The sequence below is a fragment of the Acinonyx jubatus genome, chromosome B1, assembly GCF_027475565.1.
Source record: "Acinonyx jubatus isolate Ajub_Pintada_27869175 chromosome B1, VMU_Ajub_asm_v1.0, whole genome shotgun sequence".
Taxonomy (NCBI): domain Eukaryota; kingdom Metazoa; phylum Chordata; class Mammalia; order Carnivora; family Felidae; genus Acinonyx; species Acinonyx jubatus.
In genome coordinates, this window is record NC_069382.1 from 61850343 (window position 1) to 61874467 (window position 24125).

General features: G+C 38.0%; 1 protein-coding gene across 2 annotated transcripts; it reads right to left on the reverse strand.

The window, feature by feature from the left end:
* Positions 1-1664: 1664 nt before the first annotated feature.
* APELA (apelin receptor early endogenous ligand) lies at positions 1665-23820 on the reverse strand. 2 transcript variants are annotated; one of them, XR_001428947.3, is made up of 4 exons: positions 23549-23820; positions 22101-22190; positions 15643-15713; positions 1665-3430 (listed from the first exon to the last, which is right to left on the reverse strand). XR_001428947.3 is itself a non-coding variant. In XM_015063717.3 (3 exons), exons 1-2 carry the CDS (start codon positions 23622-23624, stop codon positions 22102-22104), a joined length of 165 nt encoding a protein of 54 aa, XP_014919203.1. In that variant the 5' UTR covers positions 23625-23815; the 3' UTR covers positions 1665-3430; position 22101. The 2 variants fall into 2 exon arrangements, 1 of the variants encoding a protein (XP_014919203.1); XM_015063717.3 differs by lacking the exon at positions 15643-15713 and having other exon boundaries at positions 23549-23815.
* Positions 23821-24125: the final 305 nt, after the last annotated feature.

A 24125-nucleotide genomic window follows, 5' to 3' on the forward strand; every position in this document is an offset into this window, starting at 1 on the left:
AGCTGAACCACCCAGGCACCCCCACGTAGATAGTTCTTATGGATTAGTAGTGTACAATTAAATAGCAAACTTCCAGATGAGGTTGAGAATTCTTCTGCAGAGCAGTTGACAGAGACTGGAGCCTGAAATCAGCAACCTCACTACCACTTACCAAGACTCCTTGGAATCCAATTATGATTTTATAGAAGAATGAGAGCTTAAATGTGAAAAGAAGCCAGGGCTAGAATCCAGTGTTCTTTCCATGAACATTCTGGCACAGTGGAAGCCAAGAACAGAAAATGGGATACAGATCTAGAGTTTAGGGAGTGAAGTCATTTTGGGAAGTGAGAATGAGGAGAAGAAACAAAGCCTGGAACTCAGGCTCCAATGTGCTAAAACAAGGTTCTTGTTACCAGATTAAACTTACTAATTTTTTCCCTTTGCCTCAGGCTCTAACAAGGCTCAGTCAGTTCTGTCTTTATCTAAAAGTTTGATATTTTGCTCATTATGCATTTTTGGTGGTGCTAATTTTTTTTTTCAAAAATGGTGCTAAAATGTTACTTATCTTGATCAGTGAGGTTTTGAGCACACCCTTAAATTTTGTGTCCACATATTCTAGTCCTGGCCCTTTGAAGGAGTAAAAATAGTGCAGAAATGAGACCAAAGACTGCACTGACTTCAGAGTTTGCAAGGAACTGAACCAAGAGAGAGGGATCAGCATTTCCAATTCTTATTTGCTTCATCACTCTCCATCTGCTCCCTTCATTGACTTACTTCATGGTTCCAAATTGGGCTGGCACCATTACTTCTGATCCCCTTAACTATCTTTGTTTTTTTTTTTTTTTTTGACGTTTATTTTTGAGAGAGCATGATGGAGCAAGTGGGGGAGGGGCAGAGGAAGGAGACCGAGGATCCGAGGCAGAGTCCCATGTAGGGCTTGAACTGGTCAACTGTGAGATAATGACCTGAGCTGAAGTTGGCCACTTACCTGACTGAGCCACCCAAACACCCCAACCCTTAACCATCTTGATTAAACTATGTAAAATCCGTTTTCCTTCAGGTTCTGAAAAGATTAGAAATTACAAAAAACTTTTAATAGAAAAATAATAAAACACAAAATCATAGGGAAAGTTTAAAGCCTACATCTTTGGGGCACCTGGGTGGCTCAGCTGGTTAAGCGGCTAACTCTTGACTTTGGCTCAGGTCGTGTTTCCAGTTTTGAGATCAAGATTGAGATTCCCCTCCCCCCAACTTCCCCCATCAGGCTCTGTGCTGGGCGTGGAGACTGCTTAAGATTCGTGCTCCCTCTGCCCCTCCCCCACTCAACCACGTGCACACTCCCTCTCACTTTCTCTAGAAACAACAAAACAACCCGTATACATCTTTGACATTCCTCTGTTTCCCCTTCCATCTCACCGGTGAATAAATTTGGTTCCATTGTCATGGATTCGTTCTTGTATGCCACTTTCAGCATACCTGATTTTTTTCAGATTTTATTGCTGGGTTTTTGTAGATGTTGAGAGAAATTTTGCCCTTACTTTGATAATCCTGAATTAAGTAAAAAACTGTAGTGGCAAGGTATATATCAAGGAACAAACAATGGAAATAAAGAAAAGTATCAGAACGATTTCTACCATGCTGTGCTCAACACTTTGAACATTTCTTATACAGAATAAGGACAAGTAGACACTCGATTGTTTTATTGAAAACTCACTGCAGTTGTATGAGCAGTTATCTACAACCATTTAATTACATTACAATGGTATGGTTGGTTTTTAACTTTGTGAATGTCAGTCTGTACTTGAAATAGTATTGGCTTGTATTCAATGAGACATTTTAACTGTATAAAGTATTGCTTTTCTTTTTTTGCACAAAGTATATGAACAAGTATATGTTTTAAAAATAAATATAACTGATAATAGCTTATGTTCTATCAAAATGCACTTGTGTAAAGGAATCACGATTTATCCAGAAAAGCATTTATAATTTCCCCAAAATTAGGGGCGCTTGGCTAAGTTGGTGGAACATGTGACTCTTGATCTTTGGGTTGTGAGTTCCAGCCCCACGTTGGGGGTAGAGATTAATTAATTTAAAAGAATTTTTAAAAATTTTGTATTTATTAAAAAAAATTTTTTTTAATGTTTATTTATTTTTGAGAGAGAGAGAAACAGAGTGTGAGCAAGGGAGGAACAAAAAGAGAGGGAGACACAGAATCTGAAGCAGGCTCTAGGCTCTGAGTTGTCAGTACAAAGTCCCACGCAGGGCTGGAACTCACAGACAGCAAGATTATGACCTGAGCTGAAGTTGGACCCTTAACTGACTGAGCCACCCAGGCTCCCCCAAAAGAAAATTTTTTAAAAAAGAATTTCCCCAAAATATCCAATTTAAATGAGGTAACATATTTCATAAAACATCTTTAGTGTTTAAAGTTAGTTACAGTTCTTTCTATAAACACTTTTCATCCCAAAAGATGCCATTAATAAACTGTGAAAGGGAGACAAACTGTGATTTCAGAATTTCTGTCTCAAATTCTTTAGAGTATACCAATCCCAAATTTATTTTAGCAAAATAAGGGTTAATGGCTTATGGCTTCTCCTACTCTATAATGTTTACAAAGCAAAATTTCTAATCAAGAAAAGAATTTGTAAATTTCATACCTGGAATTAACTTACAATAAAATAAAAACCTTATGGAATTGAGTGATCTTTTCAATGAATACAAATTAAGAGTGTATCTAACAACTTGGAAAGATCTAACAGAACTTCAAAGGAAATCAAACATTGGCTTCTTATAATTACATAATGAGAAATAGATTCAGAAATGATCATTTCAGTTAGTTTTTAAAACTTTCTTTACGACTTTATGAATATTATTTAAAATAAAAAATACTTTCATAAGCATTAAAGCCTATAATTTAAAATTGGTAGCAGTCGGTAGCTTCTTTCTTAGTCTCTCTATATAAAGAATTGATGAACCAATTAATTTATCCCTATTCTGTAAAGCCAAATGACCAATGCATTTTATTTCAGATTTAGCATTTTTGGAAAAAATCACTCAAACATATAAACACTTATTTTAATTTTGGAGAATTATAGGAATATGAAAGAAAAAATTTTAATTCTTGTACTTTTGATTATTACAGAGTTCTAAGACATTAAAAAGTATATTTCTTTTTAACTCATCTAAGAATAGTAATATACAGAAAAAGATGAGAGATTTTGTTATATAAGCAAATAACTGTGCTTCGGATTGGAATTGTTTTTGAATTATGTTATTTTCCCCTCTAAAGAGAAACCAGGAAAAAGAGAATCCTGTAAAACTAAGAAACCATCACAGGTGCTTTCAAATGATTCCTTTTTGTACAGGAACTTCTAAGCAATCACACTATGGTGTGGGTGGGTATCTTTTATTCACTCCTCTTCTGGCAGACCCGGTGAAGTTAGCTTAAGATCTATATTGGGGAGACAAACAAGAAAGAAACACATTATAAAAAGAAATGCTATCCAGCAGACTAATTTACCCATGCTTAATTTTTTTAATAGATAATGAGTTTTAAAAACTTAACAAGGTTTTTCAGTGCTGAAAGCAACTTTGTATTTTCTTACCTTTCAATATGAAAATAGCACCCATATTTCTTCAAAGGCCTGAATTCATGTTATTAAAGAGATTTTTTCACTATATTATTTTTCACCTATTTGCTCAATTTTCTTAATATTTTTGGATTTTGATTCCTGATATTTATACCGGCTAAGATAGTTTAATTTGGAGGTCAACAAAAACATACCAGAGCCAATATCTTTTATCAAGTAGGCTCCACACTCCACCTGGGGCTTGAACTCACAACCCCAAGACCAAGAGTCACACAATCCACCAACTGAACCAGCCAGGTGCCCCCAGAACCAATATCTTAATTTGAGGTATTTTAACAGATAAAATGGTCCCTAGGAATCCTTTAATGTTGTGAAGCTATTTAATAATTAGTACTTAGCAATAAGTTTTAACTATATGGTAGAGCAACATATTAACTTTTTTTTTTTTAAGAGAAAATGGATGTTTTACAAGAAGACAATCACTGGTATCAAGGTTTCTTAAGCAATTTGTTTTGTCTCCCTCCCGAAGACATGAAGGCAGCCCTTTGCTTCATTTTTGGAAGCTTCCATCTACTTAACATTTCCCTTTCCTGACAGTCATGATGGGATGGCAAAAATAATTCAGCAGTGAAAAGATGCAGGTATGCCTCTTCTAGAAATCACCTCAGACTGCCTAAATTTTGAACATAAAAATAAGATGGGTATTTTGCTTATCAGATTAGCAAAGATTAAAAACATTAATAACACCCAGTGTTGGCAAAAGTGTGGGGAATAAGCATTCTCACAACCCGCTATTGAAAATGCAAGGTGGTGTAGCTTTTCTTTTTCTTTTTTTTTAAATTCTTTTTAATGCTTATTTATTTTTGCGAGAGAGAGACAGAGAGACAGAGAGACAGATACAGAGACAGAGTGCAAGCAGGAGAGGGGCAGAGAGAGAGGGAGACAACAGATTCCGAAGCAGGCTCCAGGCTCCAAGCTGTCAGCACAGACCCCAGTGCAGGGCTCGAACTCACACCATGAAATCATGACCTGAGCCAAAGTGAGATGCTTAACCAATTGAGCCACCCCTGTGCCCCCCTCCATTTTTTTTAACGTTTATTTATTTTTGAGAGAGAGAGTGAGAGTGAGAGAAACAGAGAGAGAGAGACAGACAGAATCCAAAACAGGCTCCAGGCTCTGAGCTGTCAGCACAGAGCCCGATGTAGGGCTTGAACCCACCAACTGAGATCATGACCTGAGCTGAACCAACTGAGCCACCCAGGTGCCCCAGTGGTGTAGCTTTTCTAGAGAGCAATTAACCACTAGGTATCCATGTTTAAAATATGCATAGATCAGAAGTGCTTGGCTGGCTCAATCAGTAAATCCAGCAACTACTGATTTCGGGGGTGGTGAGTTCAAGCCTCACGCTGGATGTAGAGCTTACTTAAAAGAAAAGAAATGCATAACCTTGAGGGTTCTTAAACAATAATATAAGGAGCTCTTCTTCCCAGTGAACCAACCTTAGCTGGTGAAAATTTTCTTTAAAACGAAAAGTCTCTAGGGGCAACTGGGTGGCTCAGTCGGTTGAGCGTCTGACTTTGGCTTGGGTCATGATCTCACAGTTTGTGAGTTCGAGCCCCGCGTCAGGCTCTGTGCTGACAGCTCAGAGCCTGGAGCCTGCTTCAGACTCTGTGTGTGTGTGTGTGTGTGTGTGTGTGTGTGTGTCTCTCTCTCTCTCTCTCTCTCTGCCATTACCTGCTTGCTCTCTGTCTCTCTCTCAAAAATAAATAAACATTAAAAAAACTTTTTTTTTAATTAAAAAAAAAAAGAAAAGTCTCTGGAAATTTAAAGTCTCTAGAAATTGTCTGAGGGAATAGAGCAAATGGGGCAATACTAATTCAACTGCTCTAAAGGGAATGTTTGTGTGCCCCCAAAATTCATATGTTGAAACCTAACTGCCAATGTAATGGAGCTGGAGCCTTTGGGAGGTAAGCCACAAAGGTAGAGCCTTCATGATTGGGATTAGTGGATGCCCTTATAAAGTAGAACCCAGAGGGCTCCTTAGCCCCTTACATTATGTGAGAAGATGGACATCTATGAACCAGCCTCCACGACTGTGAGAAATAAATTTCTGTTGTTTACAAGCCCCTAGTCTACGGTATTTTGTTATAGCAGCCTGAACAGAATAAGACCCCAGAAAAATCTACTAATGCAAGAACTGGAAATGGTAAATAAGAAGGCTAATATAACAGCAAGTCTATAAATAGATATTTCCTCTCCTTTCTTCTCTCAGGCTTAAAAGACCTAAAATTGTAGAAAGTAGTAATTTTAACAAAGTTGTATGTGTAATGTATGTAGATGTAATATGTATAACTATGCTGAAATTAAAAGAGGGAAGAGAGAATATAGCTATCTAGGTATTTCTATATCTCACTGGACTTAAAATAGTATAATCTGAAGTAGATTCTGATAAATTCAGATATATATTATTTAAGTCCTAGGGCAACCACTAAGAAAGTAAAATAGATATATAGTTGATCCTTGAACAACACAGATTTTTTTTTAAATTTTTTTTAACATTTATTTATTTTTGAGACAGAGAGAGACAGAGCATGAATAGGGGAGGGGCACAGAGAGAGGGAGACACAGAATCAGAAGCAGGCTCCAGGCTCTGAGCCATCAACCCAGAGCCGGACGCAGGGCCCGAACTCACAGACCATGAGATCGTGACCCGAGCCGAAGTCGGACGCTTAACCGACTGAGCCACCCATGCGCCCCTGAACAACGCAAATTTTAATTGCACAGGTCCACTTATACAGATTCTTTTTTGATATGGTGTTATAAATGTATTTTGTCTTCCTTATGATTTTCTTGGTAACATCTATCCCTCTACCTCATTTTACTGTAAAAAAATACATTAGATGATACATATAACATGAAAAATATACATTAATCATCTGTTTATGTTATCAGTAAGGCTTCCCATCAACAGTAGGCTACTAGTTAAGTTTTGGGGGAGTCAAAAGTTATACATGAATTTTTGACTGCCCATGGGGTCAGTGCTACTAACCTCTATGTTGTTCAAGTGTCAACTGTACATCCAATCATATCAATAACATTAAATGTGAATCTGGGGCAACTGGCTGGCTCAGGCGGTAAAGCATGCAACTCTTGACCTCAGGGTCCTGAGTTCAAGTCCAATGTTGGGCATGAAGCCTACTTAAAAAAAATGTGGATCTACTAAACAAGCCATCAAAAAGGCAGATCTTGTCAGCCTGAATAAAAAAACAAGCAAACAAACAGAAACAAAACAGATAAACATAGGGGAAGGGAAGCAAAAATAAGATAAAAACAGAGAGGGAGGCAAACTGAGGGTTGCTGGAGGGGTGATGGGCATTAAGGAGGGTGTTTGTTGGGTGAACCCTGGGTGTTATATGTAAAGTGATGAATGACTAAACTCTATTCCTGAAACCAGTACTACATTACATGTTAACTAACTTGAATTTAAAACAAACAAACATGATCCAACTCTATGCTCTGTGTCAGAGACACACAGATTCAAAGTCACAAATAGGTTGAAAGTGAAAGGATAGAAAAAGATAGGCAAACAGCAACCATAAGACAGCTGCAGTAGATATCTAATGTCAGACAAAATAAACTGTAAGACAAAACATGTTGTTAGAGACAAAGACATTTTATAATGATAAAAGGGTCAATTGAGGAAGATAAGAATTATGAAGATACATGCACCAAAAAACAGAGCCCCCAAAATACATGAAGCAAAAACTGACACAATTAGAAGGAGAAATAGATGATTCAGCAACAGGATGAAGTTAGAAATCAATAGCAAATAAATACGAAAAATTCACAAATATGTGGAAATAAACAGCACATTGCTAAATAACCATTAAAGAAGAAATCACAAAGGAAATAAGAAAATACTTTGAGATGAACATGAAAACATGGGATGTAGCTAAAGTAATGCTTAGAGGGAAATTTATAACTAAACATCTGTATGAAAAGAGAAGACAGAGCACTTGGGTGGCTCAGTTAGTTAAGCATCTGACTTTGGCTCAGGTCATGATCTCACAGTTCATGAACTCAAGTCCCGCGTCCCGCATTGGGTGAACACGAGCCCCGCTTTGGGTGAGTTCAAGCCCCACTTCAGGCGAACACAAGCCCTGCTTCGGGTGAGCTCTACTTCTCTCTCTCTCTCCCCCTCCCTCTCTTTCTGCCTCTCACTCACTTGTGCCCTCCCTTTCTGTCCAAAAAAAAAAAAAAAAAAATCTCATCACCTTAACACACTAGAAAAAAGAGCAAATGAAACGTAAAGCAAGCAGAATAAAGAAAAAAGTAAGGATGAGAGCAGAAATAAATGAAAAACTATAAAGAAAAAGAACATAGCCAAAGTTTGTCCCTTGAAAAGATCAACAAAATTGATAAATCCTACCTAGACTGACCAAGAATAAAGACTGAAAATCCTAAACTCAGAAATGAAATAGAAAGCATTACTGCTGATTGACATTACAGAAAATGTTTTAAAAGATTATAAGGAAATATTCTGAACGACTGTGTGCCAAAAAATTAGATATTTTAGATGAAACGAACAAATTCCTAGAAAGACACAAGCTACCAAAATTGCTCAAGAAGAAATTTAAAAAAAAAATTTTTTTTTAAGTAAGCTCTATACCCAACATGGGGCTCGAGCTTACAACCCCAAGGTCAAGAGTCACAAGCTCTACTGACTGAGCCAGCCAGGCACCCCAGAAATAAAAGACCTGAATAGGCTTATAACAAATAAAAATTACATCAGCAATTTTTTAAAAATTTCCCACAAAGAAAAGCCCTAGGCCAGATGGCTTTGCTGGTGAATTTTACCAAACACTTAATATGTTTTCTTCCAAACATTTAATATTTAATATGACACATGATTTCAATAGAATAAAGGACAAAAATGCACCATAATCTCAACAAATACAGTCCTCCTTCACCATAAAAACTCTCAGCAAACTAAGAATAAAAGGGAACTTCTTCAACCTAATAAAGGACAGATACAAAGACCCACAGTTAACATACTTAATAGTAAAAGAATGAATGCTTTCCATCTACAATCAGGATTAAGACAAAGATGTCTGTTCTCACCACTTCTATACAACATTGTACTAGAGATTCTAATTAGGGCAATTAGGCAAGGAAAAGAAATAAAAGACATCCAGATTAGCAAAGAAGAAGCAGGGGCGCCTGGATGGCTTCAGTCGGTAGAGCCTGTGACTCTTGATCTCAGAGTTGTGAGTTCAAGCCCCATGTTGGGTGTAGAGATTACTTAAAAATAAAACCTAAAATTAAAAAAAAAAACGAAAAAGAAAGAAAGAAGTAAAAGTATCTATTTGCTGATGACATGAGCTTATACGTAGCAGATCTACTAAAAACTATGAGAATGAATGAAAAAAAACCTATGAGAATTAATAATTTCACTAAGTTTACAAGAGATAGGATCAATACAGAAAAATTAAATTGTATTTCTATACATTAGCAATGAACAATTCAAAAATAAAATTAAAATTCCAGGGGCGCCTGGGTGGCGCAGTCGGTTAAGCGTCCGACTTCAGCCAGGTCACGATCTCACAGTCCGTGTGAGTTCAAGCCCCGCGTCAGGCTCTGGGCTGATGGCTCAGAGCCTGGAGCCTGTTTCCGATTCTGTGTCTCCCTCTCTCTCTGCCCCTCCCCCATTCATGCTCTGTCTCTCTCTGTCCCAAAAATAAATAAACGTTGAAAAAAATAATTAAAAAAAAAATTAAAACTCCATTCACAATAGCATCAAAAGAATAAAACACTTAGGAATAAATTAAACTAAGTAAGTGTAAAACTATATTCTAAAAACTACAAAACATTGCTGAAAAAAACCTGACTAAATGGAAATACGCCCCATGTTCTTGAACTGGAAAACTTCATTGTCAAATGGCAATATTTCCCATATTGATTAACAGATTCAACACAGTCCCTATGCAAATTCCAAATTCCAGCTAGCTCTTTGCAGAAATTGACAAGCAGATCTTAAAATTCATATAGAAGTTCAAGGGAATCAGCATGACCAAAAATCTTAAAGAACTACAAATTTGGAGGGCTCACACATGCCTTTTAAAAACTTGCCATAATACTACAATAATCAGGACAGTACAGTATTAACACCAGAAATGGCATTTAGATCAATGAAATAGAACTCAGAGTCCAAAAATAAACCTTGGCATTTATGGACAATTAATTTTCAACAACAGTGCCCACATAATTAAATAGGGGAAAAGAACAGTGTTTTCAACAAATGGTGCTAGATTTGGATAGCTACACAAAAAGGAGGCTGGAACTCCTGTCCTCACACTATGAATAAAATTTAACTCAAAATGCACCATAAAAGACACATGGCTGGGCCAGTCCATAAAGCATGCAACTCTTGATCTTGGAACAGTGAGTTTGAGCCCCACGTTGGGGTAGAGTTTACTTAAATAAATAAAAATAAGAATTAAAAAAAAATAAAGGGATCAGAGCCATAAATGTAAGTGTAAAACTAGATAACTTTTACAGAATATATATGTGTAAATTATATTTGTAACCTTGGATTAGCCAATTTGATGCCTAAAGTACAAGCAACCAAAGGAAAAATAGACAAACTGGATTGTAACAAAACTAACAATTTTTGTGTTCAAGGAGAACACCCAGAAAGTGAAAAGACAGCCCATAGAATGGAAGAAAATAATTGCAAATCACATCTCTCATATGGGCCTTGTATTCAAAATATAAAGAATTCCTACAACTCAACAATAAAAAATACAAGCCAATTGAAAAACGGGCAATGGATTTAAAGAGACGTTTCTCCAAAGATAGACAAGTGGCCAGTAAGCACATGAAAAGATTCTCAACATCATTAGTCATTAGGGAAATGCAAATCAAAATCACCATGAGATAGATCCAGTACTCTCCTCTTATCCCAAAGGATACATTCCAAGACCCCCCAGTGAATACCCGAAACCATGGATAGCACCAAATCCTGTATATACGATGTTTTTTCCTATTCACACATATCTGTGATAAAATTTAGTTTATAAATTAGGCACAGTAAGAGATTAACAAGAACTAGTAACAAAATAGAACAATTATAATAATAAGCTGTAATAAAAGTTATGTGAATGTGGTCTCTCTTTCTCTCAAAATACCTAATTATACTATACTCACCCTTTCTTGTGGCAATGTGGGATGATAAAATGTCTACGTGATGAGATGAAGTGTGGTGAATGATGTAGGCATTAGGATATCGTGTTACGCAACTGTTGACCTGAAGATAGGTCAGAAGGAGGATCATCTGCTTCTGAAACACAGCTGACTACAAGTAACTGAAACCATGGGCAACAAAATCGTGGACGAGGGGGGACTACCGTACCAACCTCTAGGAAGGTTATAATAAAAAGTGTTGGTGAGGATGCAGAGAAATTGGAACACTTATATACTCCTGGTAGGAATGTAAAATGCAAAATGCTGCAGCCACTATGGAAAACAGTTTGGCAGTTCTTCAATAAGTTAAACATAGAATAACATATAACCAGCAATTTCACTCTTAAGTATATACTCTAGAGAATCGAAAGCATATGTTCAAACAAAATTTTTTAATGTTTTATTTATTTTTAAATGCCTATTTATTTATTTTTGAAAGAATGAGATAGAGAGCGAGCAGGGAAGGGGAAGAGAGAGAGGGAGACAGAATCCCAAGCAAGTTCTGTGCTGTCAGCACAGAGCCCCGTATGGGGCTTGAACTCCCCATCCGTGAGATCATGACCTGATTTGAAACCAAGAGCTGGACGCTTAATCCACTGAGACACCCAGGCACCCTTGTTTTATATAGTTTTGAACAGGGGAGGGGCAGAGAAAGAGGGAGACAGAGAATCCCAATCTGCACTAAAAGTGCAGAGCCCAACATGGGGCTCAAACATGGGGCTCAGACTCATGAACCATGAGATCATGACCTGAGTCAAAATCAAGAGTTGGATGCTTAACTGACTGAGCCACCCAGGTGCCTCTCAAACAACAACAACAATTTTAATGTTTATTAATTTTTGAGAGAGAGAGCGTGAGCAGGGGAGGGGGAGAGAAAGAGACAGAGGATCTGAAGCAGGCTCTGTACTAACAGTAGAGAGCCTGCTTGAGATTCTCTCTCCCCGTCCCTCTCTCTGCTTCTCCCCTGCTTGTGCTCTGTCTCAAACTAAATAAACTTAAAAAAAAATTATAAACAAATGTTCAGAACAGAATTATTCCTAATAACCACGTAGTGAAAATAAACAAAATGTGATTTTTCTATAGAATGGAATTTTATTTAATCAGTAAAAAAGAATGGAGTACTGATACCTGATACTATATGGATGGGTCTTGCAAACATTAGGCTAAATGAAATAAGCCAATCACAAAAGAAAAAATTATATATATAAAAGTATATAAAATGTCCAGATCTGTAAGCAAATCTGTAAGATGAAAGTAGGTTAGGGGTGCCTGGGTGGCTCAGTCGGTTGAGCATCCAACTTTGGCTCAGGTCATGATCTCACAGTTTGTGAGTTCGAGCCCCATGTCGGGCTCTGTGTTGGGCTCTGTGCTGACAGCTCAGAGCCTGGAGCCTGCTTCAGATTCTGTGTCTCCCTCTCTCCCTGCACCCCCCACGCTCTATCTCTGTCTCTCAGAACTAAATAAACGTTAAAAAAAATTTTAAAAAGAAAGAAGAAAAAATAGGTTAGTAGCTGTGTGGGATTAGAAAGCTGGGGAGAAACGGGGAGTACCTGCTAAGATGTAGGAGTCCATTTTTATGGGGTGGCGAGCTTGCAGCCTGCTTAAGATTCTTTCTCCCTCTCTCTTTGCCCCACCCCTACTTGCTCGCTCTCTCTCTCTCAAATAAATATTAAAAAATATTATTTAAAAAAATTGCTAAAGGATGGTATGAAGCGATAATATGAAGAATGGATAAAAGAGAAGCAAAAGTAGATATGAGGAGGCTGGTGCAAGGCAGACAGTAATACACTTGGGTGGTGTGAACTGGAGATGAAATAAGTTTGGAACTGAGAGACTGAACACACAAATGGACAATGGCCATATGTTAAAATAGAACTCTGAACCACAAACTCTACAGCAACCAAAGCAGGAAGTCAAACCATAACCTCTGTAGCAACTGGGCTCAAATGGCTTGAACTCACAAACCGTGAGATCATGACCTGAACCAAAATCAAGAGTCGGACACTTAACCAACTAAGCCATCCAGGCGCCTCAATACACCACTATAAAAAAAAAATAAAAGTAAAAAAAAAAAAAATACATCCAAGGGTGAAATGTATTGCAATAGTTAACAGTAAGTGATTTTGTTCTCGTCACCCAAATAGCAACAAATACTCACTTGCTGTTATCGAAGAATAATATTTTTCAAATGTTACTGGTATGTAATAATAAAGTTCACCAGATATCAGTAGATCACTAATTGAATACATCTCTGAGAACAAATTAAGGCAAAAGATGTGTTACAAAGATATTTTAGATGTCTGAACATGATAGAGTACTTTAAGTACATATCTGCAGAAATAATTATTATATACTTTGTAACAATAAATCGGTTCCCAAAGTGAAAAAAAAAACTCTGAAACTAGGCTTTAGTCTATCATATACACATTTTGGTAGGGGAATATTTATTATAATACATCATCTATAACATAACTACAGTTTCTAGATTTATATGTTCAATATGTATTATATTTTTTTAATATATTATCATTAAGGCATGATTTTTACAGAAAAGTTTTATTTTATCACTAAGCAACATTAGGGATTTTCTCGGAGCATGGTTTCTGGACAATGGACTATAATTAACTGAGAAAACAGTAATTTTCTATATTTCATTTAGGTTTAAAAAAAATTTTTTATAAGATTTTCATTTAGTTTCAAGTAAGAGATCCTACATATGTCATCATCCATGCAGAAATCCCCTACATTTAGGGCCATTCACACATTATAAAGGTTTATACTCTAAGGTTTAGGGGCCAGATCTTGCCTTTCAAGGAGCTGACATTCCAATACTGATAAAAATCTGGCAAAATACAGTAGAATATGATAGCTTTGAAAATAATACTTATAAAAATGCTGTAATTGTTGAGAGAGTGGAAGGTAATTTTAAGCTAAGTGGATGAGGGTGTGGGCCTCATTTTAAAGAAAATGGAATTTGTGGGGCTCCTGGGTGGCTCAGTTGGTTGAGCGTTTGACCCCAGCTCAGGTCGTATCTGGCGGTCTGAGTTCCAGCCCCACATCGGGCTCTGTGCCGACAGCTCAGAACCTGGAGACTGTTTTGGATTCTGTGTCTCCCTATCTCTCTGACCCTCCCTTGTTCATGCTCTGTCTCTCTCTGTCTCAAAAAATAAACAAACGTTAAAAAAAATTAAAAAAAAAAAAAAAGAAAATGGAATTTGGAAGAGATCCCTTTGGGAGGGGAAGGTTTTGAACTTAATGAGATGAGGGAAACAATTCCTAGGAGTACAAACACTTCCAGCACAGAGATAGAAAATCAGAATTCAGTCTGGCAGTTACTGTTCAGTTATTTCCTGAAAATGTGTGTTGGGTCTCATTATAGGTAAGTCTTAAATGCTAAGATAATAACTAAAAGTTTCATTTCATTTCTCTCAGCAACATTTATGGAGTGCCTGCTGTATTCGGGACACTTTTTCATCAGCTAATGTTACAAAGATCAATACAACCCACTGTTGAGAGGTTAACCGAGCCACTCCCTGCTACTGCTTCTCGGCATCCATTTTGTGTGGCTAAGTGGCCTGAAGGGGCCTTGCCGGGACACTTAAGCCCCTCCCGCAGGCTCATATGGATAGCAGCCACAGAGTCACAAGCAAATACAAGCTTCTCATATCACTTCCCCAACAGCCCTTGTGATCAAATCTCCCTTGCCTCCCAGGGCCTGTATTATCTTAAGTACCCCTTAGATAAGAACCTCGTGGGGCCACCCTCCACCTCCATCCCCCATCCAACCCCCCCTGCTCTTTTGGTTTGAATTGATCAATGAGACCCCAGCCCAGGAACCCAAAAGCACTCCACCCACAGTCCCTAATAAGGCATGTGCTCTAGGTCTGCATTCTCCCTTGACCCCCGCCCCGCCCCATGTGGCCCCTCTAGGCAGGCTGTGTACTTCCTCCAGGACCCAGGAGTGATAAACATCTCTATTTCAATTTATCTTAGGTCAGCTTTTGAACTAAGGCTTACCTGGCTCATTGTTCTGTACTAGGTGCTCGGCTTTAACAAATTTTAATTTAACAATGTCAGAACACCCACATTCTGCCTTCAGGGAATTTACACCATGTGGAGGAAGGAAGGGAGGAGTCTGCCAGTTAACAAGGTGCAGTGAGTCAAGTACTTTGACAGAATTACTCAAATAGGTTGAGAGCAAAATGTAGACATCTAATACAATTTGTGTTACACTCAGGAAAGGTTTCTTGAAGGATGAATAGTGAAGAAAAGGGGTGCCTGGCTGGCTTAGTAGAGCATGCGAATCTTGATCTCAGGGCTGTGAGTTCGAGCCCCACATTGAGGGTAGAGATTATTTAAATAAATAAATCTTTAAAAAAAATTAGCGAGGAAAAGAGTAAAGAAAGGCCATTGCAGGCAGACGTATACCTTGAGAGTTCACCAAGAGGTGAAGAAGAGACTAATTTTAAAGTAACGTTAATAATAATAATTCTAGGGGCACCTGGGTGGCTCAGTCAGTTATTTATCTGAACAGTTCAGGTCATGATCTCTTGGTTTGGTTTGTGAGCTGGAGATTTGCATCAGGCTCTCTGTTAGCAGAGAGCCTGCTTCAGATCTTCTGTCTTGCTGTCTCTCTGCCCCTCCCTCCCTTGCACTCTCTCTCTTTCTCAAAAATAAATAAACATTAAAATAATAATAGTAACTCTAGCTACTGTCGATTTAGCAGTTACCATGTGCGAGGTATGGTAGGTAGGGCAAAATTAATACCATTACTAGCTTCATCTTAAATGTCTGGAAGTGGAGGGAGGCTTAGAGGGGACAAGTGACTTACCAATGACCACTGAACGAGCTTGTGGCCAGAGCTTGAATCCATGCAAGCCAGTCTTGATTCTTTCTTATCCCCTTTAGAAGAGGGAAGGAGAGAGGAGATGACAGATGATGCTGGAGAGGTATATTTTGTAAAGTGTTGTTTGTTAAATTATGGGAGTTCTCACCATCCTGAAGGCTACAGGGATAGTTAAGAATTTTAATCAAGATGTGACATGATAGGATTTACACTTTAGAAAGATCAGGTGATGAAAGAAAAAATGGATTTTCCAGAATCAGAACTGGAGCAGTGATTAGTTAAGGAGTTGAAGTCATGCTGGATAGATGTAACAGGTACTAAGATAATGGTAACAGAGATGAAAAGGAGGGAGCAGATTTTTAAAAATATTTCAAGGTAGAAATGACGGACCTGGGACAAGGTAGAAATGACTGACCCTATAAATGTATATCGTACATTAATTGCAATGACCTGGGAAACCAAATAGAACTGAATATAGGGCACCAGCTCAAAAATCTACAGTGCGACAGTAAATTGTATATTTCATAGCACAGTGCTTGATACATAACAAACATCTAATATATGATAGCTCTACAATTCTCCAAATTCTCAGAACACAGGAGAAATACCTGAGTGGGAAGAATTGAAGAGTTTACTTTTAAGTATGCATTCATTCATCAGATATTTCTGTGGAGCTTATTAGAATCACTGGGCATATAGCTGTGATCAAAACAAAGTCCCTGTTTTTTATGGAAATTACATTCTAATGAAGAGAGGCAGATACTAACTAAACAATAACAAGGTAAATATATGTTATGTCAGATGGCACTAAGTGTTACGGAGTGAAACAAACCAGGAAAAGGGAAATAGGAGTATCTTGGGTAGAATGAGGTACTGCTTTTTTATAGTAAGAGTTTACTTTGGTATTGCTCTTTAAAATAAAGGATCGGGGGGCGCCTGGGTGGCGCAGTCGGTTGGGCATCCGACTTCAACCAGGTCACGATCTCGTGGTAAGTGAGTTCGAGCCCCGCGTCAGGCTCTGGGCTGATGGCTCAGAGCCTGGAGCCTGTTTCCGATTCTGTGTCTCCCTCTCTCTCTGCCCCTCCCCCGTTCATGCTCTGTCTCTCTCTGTCCCAAAAATAAATAAAAAACGTTGAAAAAAAAATTAAAAAAAAATAAAATAAAGGATCAGGGAAGTTCTTCCTGATGACAACCATGATATTGGAACAGAGAACTGAGTTACAGTGATAAGCTGTGCAGAAGCCATGCTAGAGATTTGCAAATGCACTGCAGACATGAACTTGAAGTGACTTAGAACAGCTAAGGTGATTCCAAGTAGGCAACTGGACACCCTATACACGTCCTGAAAGGAATAATGATTTGTTTCAGAGATTAACAATCAAAAAGGAGCATTGAAACCAGGGAAAATCCATTCACTATTTGACCTATAGCAAGATAGCTGAGACCAGAACGAAAATGTGTTCACTGGATTGAAAAGAAAGTCACTGGGGATCTTTCCCTGAATGTAGTGGGAGCACTCTATTGAAGTAGATGGGAGGAAAGGAAATAGCCATCTTTTTAAGAAATTTGGCTATGTAGAGAAGAACATGGGCTAGTCACTAAAGACCACCGTGGAGTCAGTGGTGCACCTGTTTTCCTCATTTTAAAAGGTGAAATAGATCAGCTTTGATATATTGAACAATCTGTAGAAAGCGAGTAACGGTTAGATCAGTTTCTTGAGATGTAGAGAGATTAAGCATACCCAGGAGAGGAACCTCTTAATAAAAGACTCCAAGGGGAAAATAGAAGTATAGCAGATGTAAATGTTGTAGCTTGAGGGCAGAGTCTGATTTTAAAGCTTGAAGATCTCCATTATCTCTGGGAAGAGAAATCTCTTGTTGTTAGTTGGAAAAGGTTAAGAAGTTCAAGGAAACTAGAGGTTTAAATAGAACTGAACGGGAGTCAGAGGTATCTAAGAGTAAGCTGAAGAGTTTTTCCCAGGGGCGCCTGGCTGGCTCAGTTGGAAGAGTGACTCTTGATCTTGGGGTTGTGAGTTTAAGCCCCAAGTTGGATGTATGCATTACTAAGAAAATTAAGTTGAAAACTTAAAAAAAGGAAGCTTTTCCCAGCAAGTCTTGCTAACATTGTAGATAAAGTGCTCCACAAAAGTAGAGATTCTGTGCTGAAGACAGTTGGCTTTCAGTTCAGCCCAAGAGGCAGCACGGAGTGAGCAGGGCCAAGACAATAAACAGGACAATTGCAGAAAGAGTTGGCAGGCACGGCTAGAGATTTGGTCAAAGGAGTCAGAAGCCCGTAACTTTGAGGGGGTAAGAATAAGGCAGGAAATAGAGAACTAGAAGTACTTAACATTTTGAATGGTCACCAAGAGTGATACGAGAGTATTAGCTTGTCTCAACTTAAAATAATGTATTAGAATGTACCTTTACCAGGGTGCCTGGGTGGCTCGGTCGGTTAAGTGTCTGACTGTTGATCTCGGCTCAGGTCACGATCTCACAGTTGATGAGATCAAGACCCCTGTCAGGCTCTGTGCTGTCAGCGCAGATTCTCTCTCTCCCTCTCTGTTTGGGATTCTCTCTCTCCCTCTCTCTCTCTGTCCCTCCCCTGCTTGCATTTTCTCTCTCTCAAAATAAATAAAGAAATATTTTTAAAATGTACCTTTACCAAAACCTTTTCATAGCCATTGCCTCGGGGAAATGACTGGGAGACTCACCTTTGACTTTACATTCTTTCATACTGTTAGGAAAAGATTTTACACCATGAACACATGCCACAATTATTACTAAAAAGCTAGATAGGAGCACTTCGCTGGCTCAGTGGAGCATCTAACTCTTGATCTTGGGGTTGTGAGTTTGAGCCCCATGTTGGGCTAGAGATTATTTATATATATTTTTTAAAGTTTATTTATTTATTTTGAGAGAGAGAGAGAGAGAGAGCGAGCATGAGTGGGGGAGGAACAGAGAGAGAGAGAAAGGGAGAAACCCAAGCAGGTTCCATGCTGCCAGAACATAGCCGGTTGTGGGGCTCGAAATCAGGAACCATGAGATCACAACCTGAGCTGAAACCAAGTCGCTTAACTGACTGAGCCAACCAGGCTCCCAGGGATTACTTAAAAAAAAAAAAAAAAAAAAAAAAAAAAAAAAAAAAGAAAGCTAGAGTATGTATGTATGTAGATTTTATGCTTGGAAGAGGAAAATCATTAGAATCTAAAGGTCCTACCAACCTCATTTTCCACTCTAAAGCTCTCACATTAACCTGCAAAGTTGATTTCCTGACACCCTTTCTCTTGTTTTCCTCAACTCTAATTCACTTAGGACTGAATGTGATGCCAACATACTTCAGCAAGAAAAAATAATTCTCAAGAGAATGAATTTTACACAGCACAGATTTTTCTATTTTTTTTTTTTTAACGTTTATTTATTTTTGGGACAGAGAGAGACAGAGCATGAACAGGGGAGGGGCAGAGAGAGAGGGAGACACAGAATCGGAAACAGGCTCCAGGCTCTGAGCCATCAGCCCAGAGCCTGACGCGGGGCTCGAATTCATGGACCGCGAGATCGTGACCTGGCTGAAGTCGGACGCTTAACCGACTGCGCCACCCAGGCGCCCCACAGATTTTTCTATTTAATTAACTCAATTGGGGGCGCCTAGGTGGCGCAGTCGGTTAAGCATCTGACTTTGGCTCAGGTCATGATCTCAGTTTGTGGGTTTGACCCCCGCATCGGGCTCTGTGCTGACAGCTCAGAGCCTGGAACCTGCTTCAGATTCTGTGTGTGTGTCTCTCTCTCTGTCCCTCCCCTGCTCATGCTCTGTTTGTCTCTCTCTCTCAAAAATTAAATAATAAAACATTAAAAAAATTTAATTACTCAATTGTGCAAGTTATGAAATGTCACTGAGGATCACTGAGAGGACTCCAGGAGCTGGTGAAATTGACAAAGTAAAGATTATAATAGTGCATTCCCATTATAGGAGCTAAAAGTCTAAACTACTTTAAAAGGTTAATCTGGAAAATTTCCAAAGTTAACTGCTTACTTTACCTATCCTTTTACAGTCTTACATGTCCCTAACTGAATCAAATCAAATGTGTGATTTTTATCTAAAACATAGAGAAAACAGGGACGCCTGGCTGGCTCAGTCAGTAGAGCAGGCAACTCTTGATCTCGGGGTCGTGAATTCAAGCCCCACGTTGGGCATAGAGCTTACACAAAATATAAAAAATAGTAAGTAAATAACGAAATAATAAACAAACAACACATGCAGAAAACAGAGGGGGATAAATAAAAGGGAGGTTCTGCCTTAAAATTCTGCTACTTAAGTCTATAGTGATTTACTTGGTTCTCAAGTTATGTTGCAGGACATACTAAAAAATATGAAAACTTTAGGACAATGAGAACTATGCTTTCATATTTGAAGGTAGCATTTGTTATAATAGCACTCATTTTTTAAAGTTTTTTTTTTTTTTACATTTTAAGTTATTTTTAAGAGACAGAGAGAGACAGGGCACAAGTTGGGGAGGGGCAGAGAGAGAATGAGACACAGAATCCGAAGCAGGCTCCAGGCTCCGATCTGTCAGCACAGAGCCCAACGCAGGGCTCGAACCCACAAACCATGAGATCATGACCTGAGCCAAATTCGGACGCTCAACCGACTGAGCCGCCCAGGCACCCCATTATTATAGTACTCATTAAGCAAGATCTTGAAAAATTATCAATATTTATCCTGCATTGGCTCTTACGCTATCTCTGGATTAAAAAATGGGAGTTTTATACATTCTTCAAAGAACATGTAACTGGAATGTAGGACTAGTCTAAACACGGACAAAATGGATGCCGTAACCTAAGCAGTTCTTTACAGCTATCAGCCAAATTTTGTAAAGGATTGCTGTTAGTAAGTGGTTTACGTGGCTTGTATTTAAATTTCCCTTTGGTTTATAAATTTGGTTTATAGATCAAAATTTTCCTTAACTTTGAGAATTCAAATTTCATTACTTTATCTTGTTTACTTGCAACCCTAGCTTTTATGGCAGGTGGTTTGTGGAGAAAGCTGATACAACCTGTGGCTGAGGGCTTTTATTTGCGTTATGCAAGGTATCTTTCCCTATATATGCAGGAATTCTCTTGCTACTGTGAACCTCCTCCTCTCCTCTTTGTTATTTGTGGGGGAGTGCTGGGAAAGTCTTGAACTTCTCCACTCCTCCTAAGCACAGATTTTACCACTATTTGTATATGAGACTGAAATGCATTAGTGACACACGCCAAAGGATTTGTTAGCATAGAAAATCCTTTTAAAGCATGTTTTAGTCCCTATTAATTGGCTTCTCAGGAATTTCTTACTGTATCTTTCTGGATGTCTCCACCAAAGCTATTTTTCATATTTTGATAGCAAAGGTTCATTTGTTACAGATACAGGTGTACAGAATTTGGCTTTTTGTCTTAGTCTGCTTGACAAGTGATTACTGAATTGCTCTTCCTTCATTTACTGTGTTACTACAGGACGTTCACCAGGTCTGAAAAGCATGTATTAAACAATAGGCATGGCAACCATTCTTTCCTCTGAATGAATGAATAGTGCCATAAACACTACAGTCTACAGACCAACTGAATAAGCTAATTTAACAATTGCCTGTGTATGTTAACCAGCTGAGGGATATTTCTACGGCATTTTTTTCAAGGATGAGATGTTTTACAAGAATTAAAGAGCTTAAAATAATTACAACGCCAAGTCATTTATTTTTTAGTATGAAGAAATACAAACTTGGGCAGTGTTTGAAGTTAATTGATTCAAGCAGTGTTAATGGTGGTGGTGGTAGAATATCACTGGCCTTTCAGTGAATGTGGAAAAAAAAAGAGGGGAGAGGAGCAAAATTCTATTCTGAATTTACCCTTAAAGATGCAACAACTATCAAGACCAATTCTATGAGTAAGGCTTGGAAAACTGCCATGCTATTAATATTAAATTGATTTTATGCATTAAAAGTTATATTGTCAAGAAAAATAAACTATTTTAATACATTATTAGAATATCAAGGATAGGATGTCATTTGCATGGTGTCGTTGGACAAATATGTCCAAATGCTTTCAAGGATTCAGTGGTCTTGGTGGGAAATGTGCTTGTTCTGGAGAACATACAGAGCTATTCAGTGTTTTTCAAAACACATGTTTAAAGATACTCTCAAAATTATGTTCTCCTGGTATGTGATTTTTTAATTATGAAAGTGTTAAACACAAACAGTAGTATTAATACCCATACAGCTATCTCTCAGAATCAAAAATTATCAAGATTTTCCTACAATATTATTCACTGTTTCATTTGTTAGTATGCATCCCTCGAACTGATATCACCTTAAAAGTATTATCACATATTACAAAATATAAATAAACTTTCTTTGATATATCTCATCTGGAACATTGCCTAAATTCAGTAAAACAATTTCCTATCAGAAATACCTCAGGGGAAGGGCACCCGTGAATGGAGTGGCATACATCTCCTCTGAAGGCAGTTGTGTCTGTGCAATTTTCTTCTCAATGCCAAATTAGCTGAGGGGGGGAAAAAAAAAGGAAATATTAGGAGCATTTTTCAGAAAATGAACTGTTATTTAATCTGGAGAATGTAAGGGAATATTTTGGATCCAAACTAAATTGTATTTGCTACTTGTTCCGATGTGATTGTGACGTACAAATTAACGTGACGCAAAAACCAAAAGCATTTTCCTAACAGTTCATGTTAATAGCAGGATGCAGCAGTCATACCCTCCTCCTTCTACAGGCCTTCTTCCTAAATGCTTCTGGATCTTTCATCTTATGTAGTGAGTTAATCACAGGTATTTTACAAGAACATTGTCCAAGGTATTCTGTGGTTCAGAACAGTTTGATTAGCAATTGCTATAAATTGGAAGAAGGGGTCAACTGCTTTCTGAATTGCTGACTTGGAAATTTTCTCTTATTTATGTAAAAGGGCAAACCAGGGGACGTCATCCGAAATAACCTCAGTGATCAAACTTCTGTTTAACTAAAAGGCAGAGACTGAATTTTTAACCAGTTATGCACCATTGTCTGCTCTAAATGGAGAAGTACATTACCACCCAAACAATCTAACATATTTGGAATGGATATTACCACCTTGCTATTTAAATTTGGGTTTGCTCTTTCCTGAATAAGAAAACTTTTTTTTTTTTTTACACATGTCAGTGCTTTGAAATCTTAGATATTTGGTTTTGAAGTAAAAGCACATTAGAATAACTCTACTTACTAAATTCCTGTTGGTTAAAACCACAACAGATACTATCTTTGAAAAATGTGTCAAGTAAATTAATATTACCTTGACCATAAATATTTTTCACATTTTTGGTTCTATAAGCACAATAATACTAAAACTTTTATTTTTTAAGCGAGACATCGAATTATATAACCAAAAATAAAAGCTATAATAACCTGTTACAAGATTTTATCTGTATTTTGTCACATGGTGTTCATGTTGTTAAATCAAGTTGTTAACGATGCCTCACTCTAGTCAGCAATATGTTCTTCCAATAAACTGCTTTGGAGTTTGTATTTTACCCCAAAATCTGTACGTTTGTTAACCTCTGTAATCAGTAGAACAAACGGTTCTATTTCTTTTTACTTGTAAGGACAACATATCTAAAATAACTTAGTAATCAATTTTCTCTGAATTTAGAAAAACAGTGGCAAAATATTTATCATTTTAAAATCCATCAACTTTTAAAAATATACAAATAATAGATCTAAAAGGATAGATGACATACTTCCGAAAGCCAACCAACCCATTTACCTCTAAGCACACCTAAGTGATTTTCAACAGGACGTAATCATGCTCAGACCCACGAACCCAAAGAGGCATAAACAAGTTACTCGGTACAAATGTACCAAAGTCCTACCTGGTCTCTGTCCGTTGATAAGAAGAAGACTCATCACAAAAATAAAAAAAACACAAAAGAATTGTTGCAACCTCATTTTTCTGCCCCACGGAAGCGGAGCAATAGCTCTCAGTGTAAACCAAACAATCTTTGAATAGTCTGGGCAATATCTGTGTGGCTTTCCTCACATTCTAATGACGAGCCTCAGAGAACTGCCAGCTGCATTTTCCAGAAAGGTTAATGATCACATCAGACAAGGTTACTGGTGCCGTGGTCGAGCCTCCCTCGGTCTCAAACCCCTCCTCCACTCCTCTCCTTCCCCCTCCCCCGTCACTCCCCTTTATTTCCATAAGCAAATATTGGTGAAATAAACCATTCAAGCGTGCTGTAATTTAGTGGAAGTCCGCCGTGGAAGTTCCTAGGAGAGACTGACTTCGATCTGGATGTGGAGAAATATGTAAAACAAGGCAAGGCTTTGCCGCCACCCCTCACCATTTGCATCTGTTTAAACTTTGCATTGCCCATATTGGTCCCACATGCAGAAACCAATCAAAATGACAGGAAGTCTCTCTTTTGTCCTTTTCAGAAGGAATTCTGA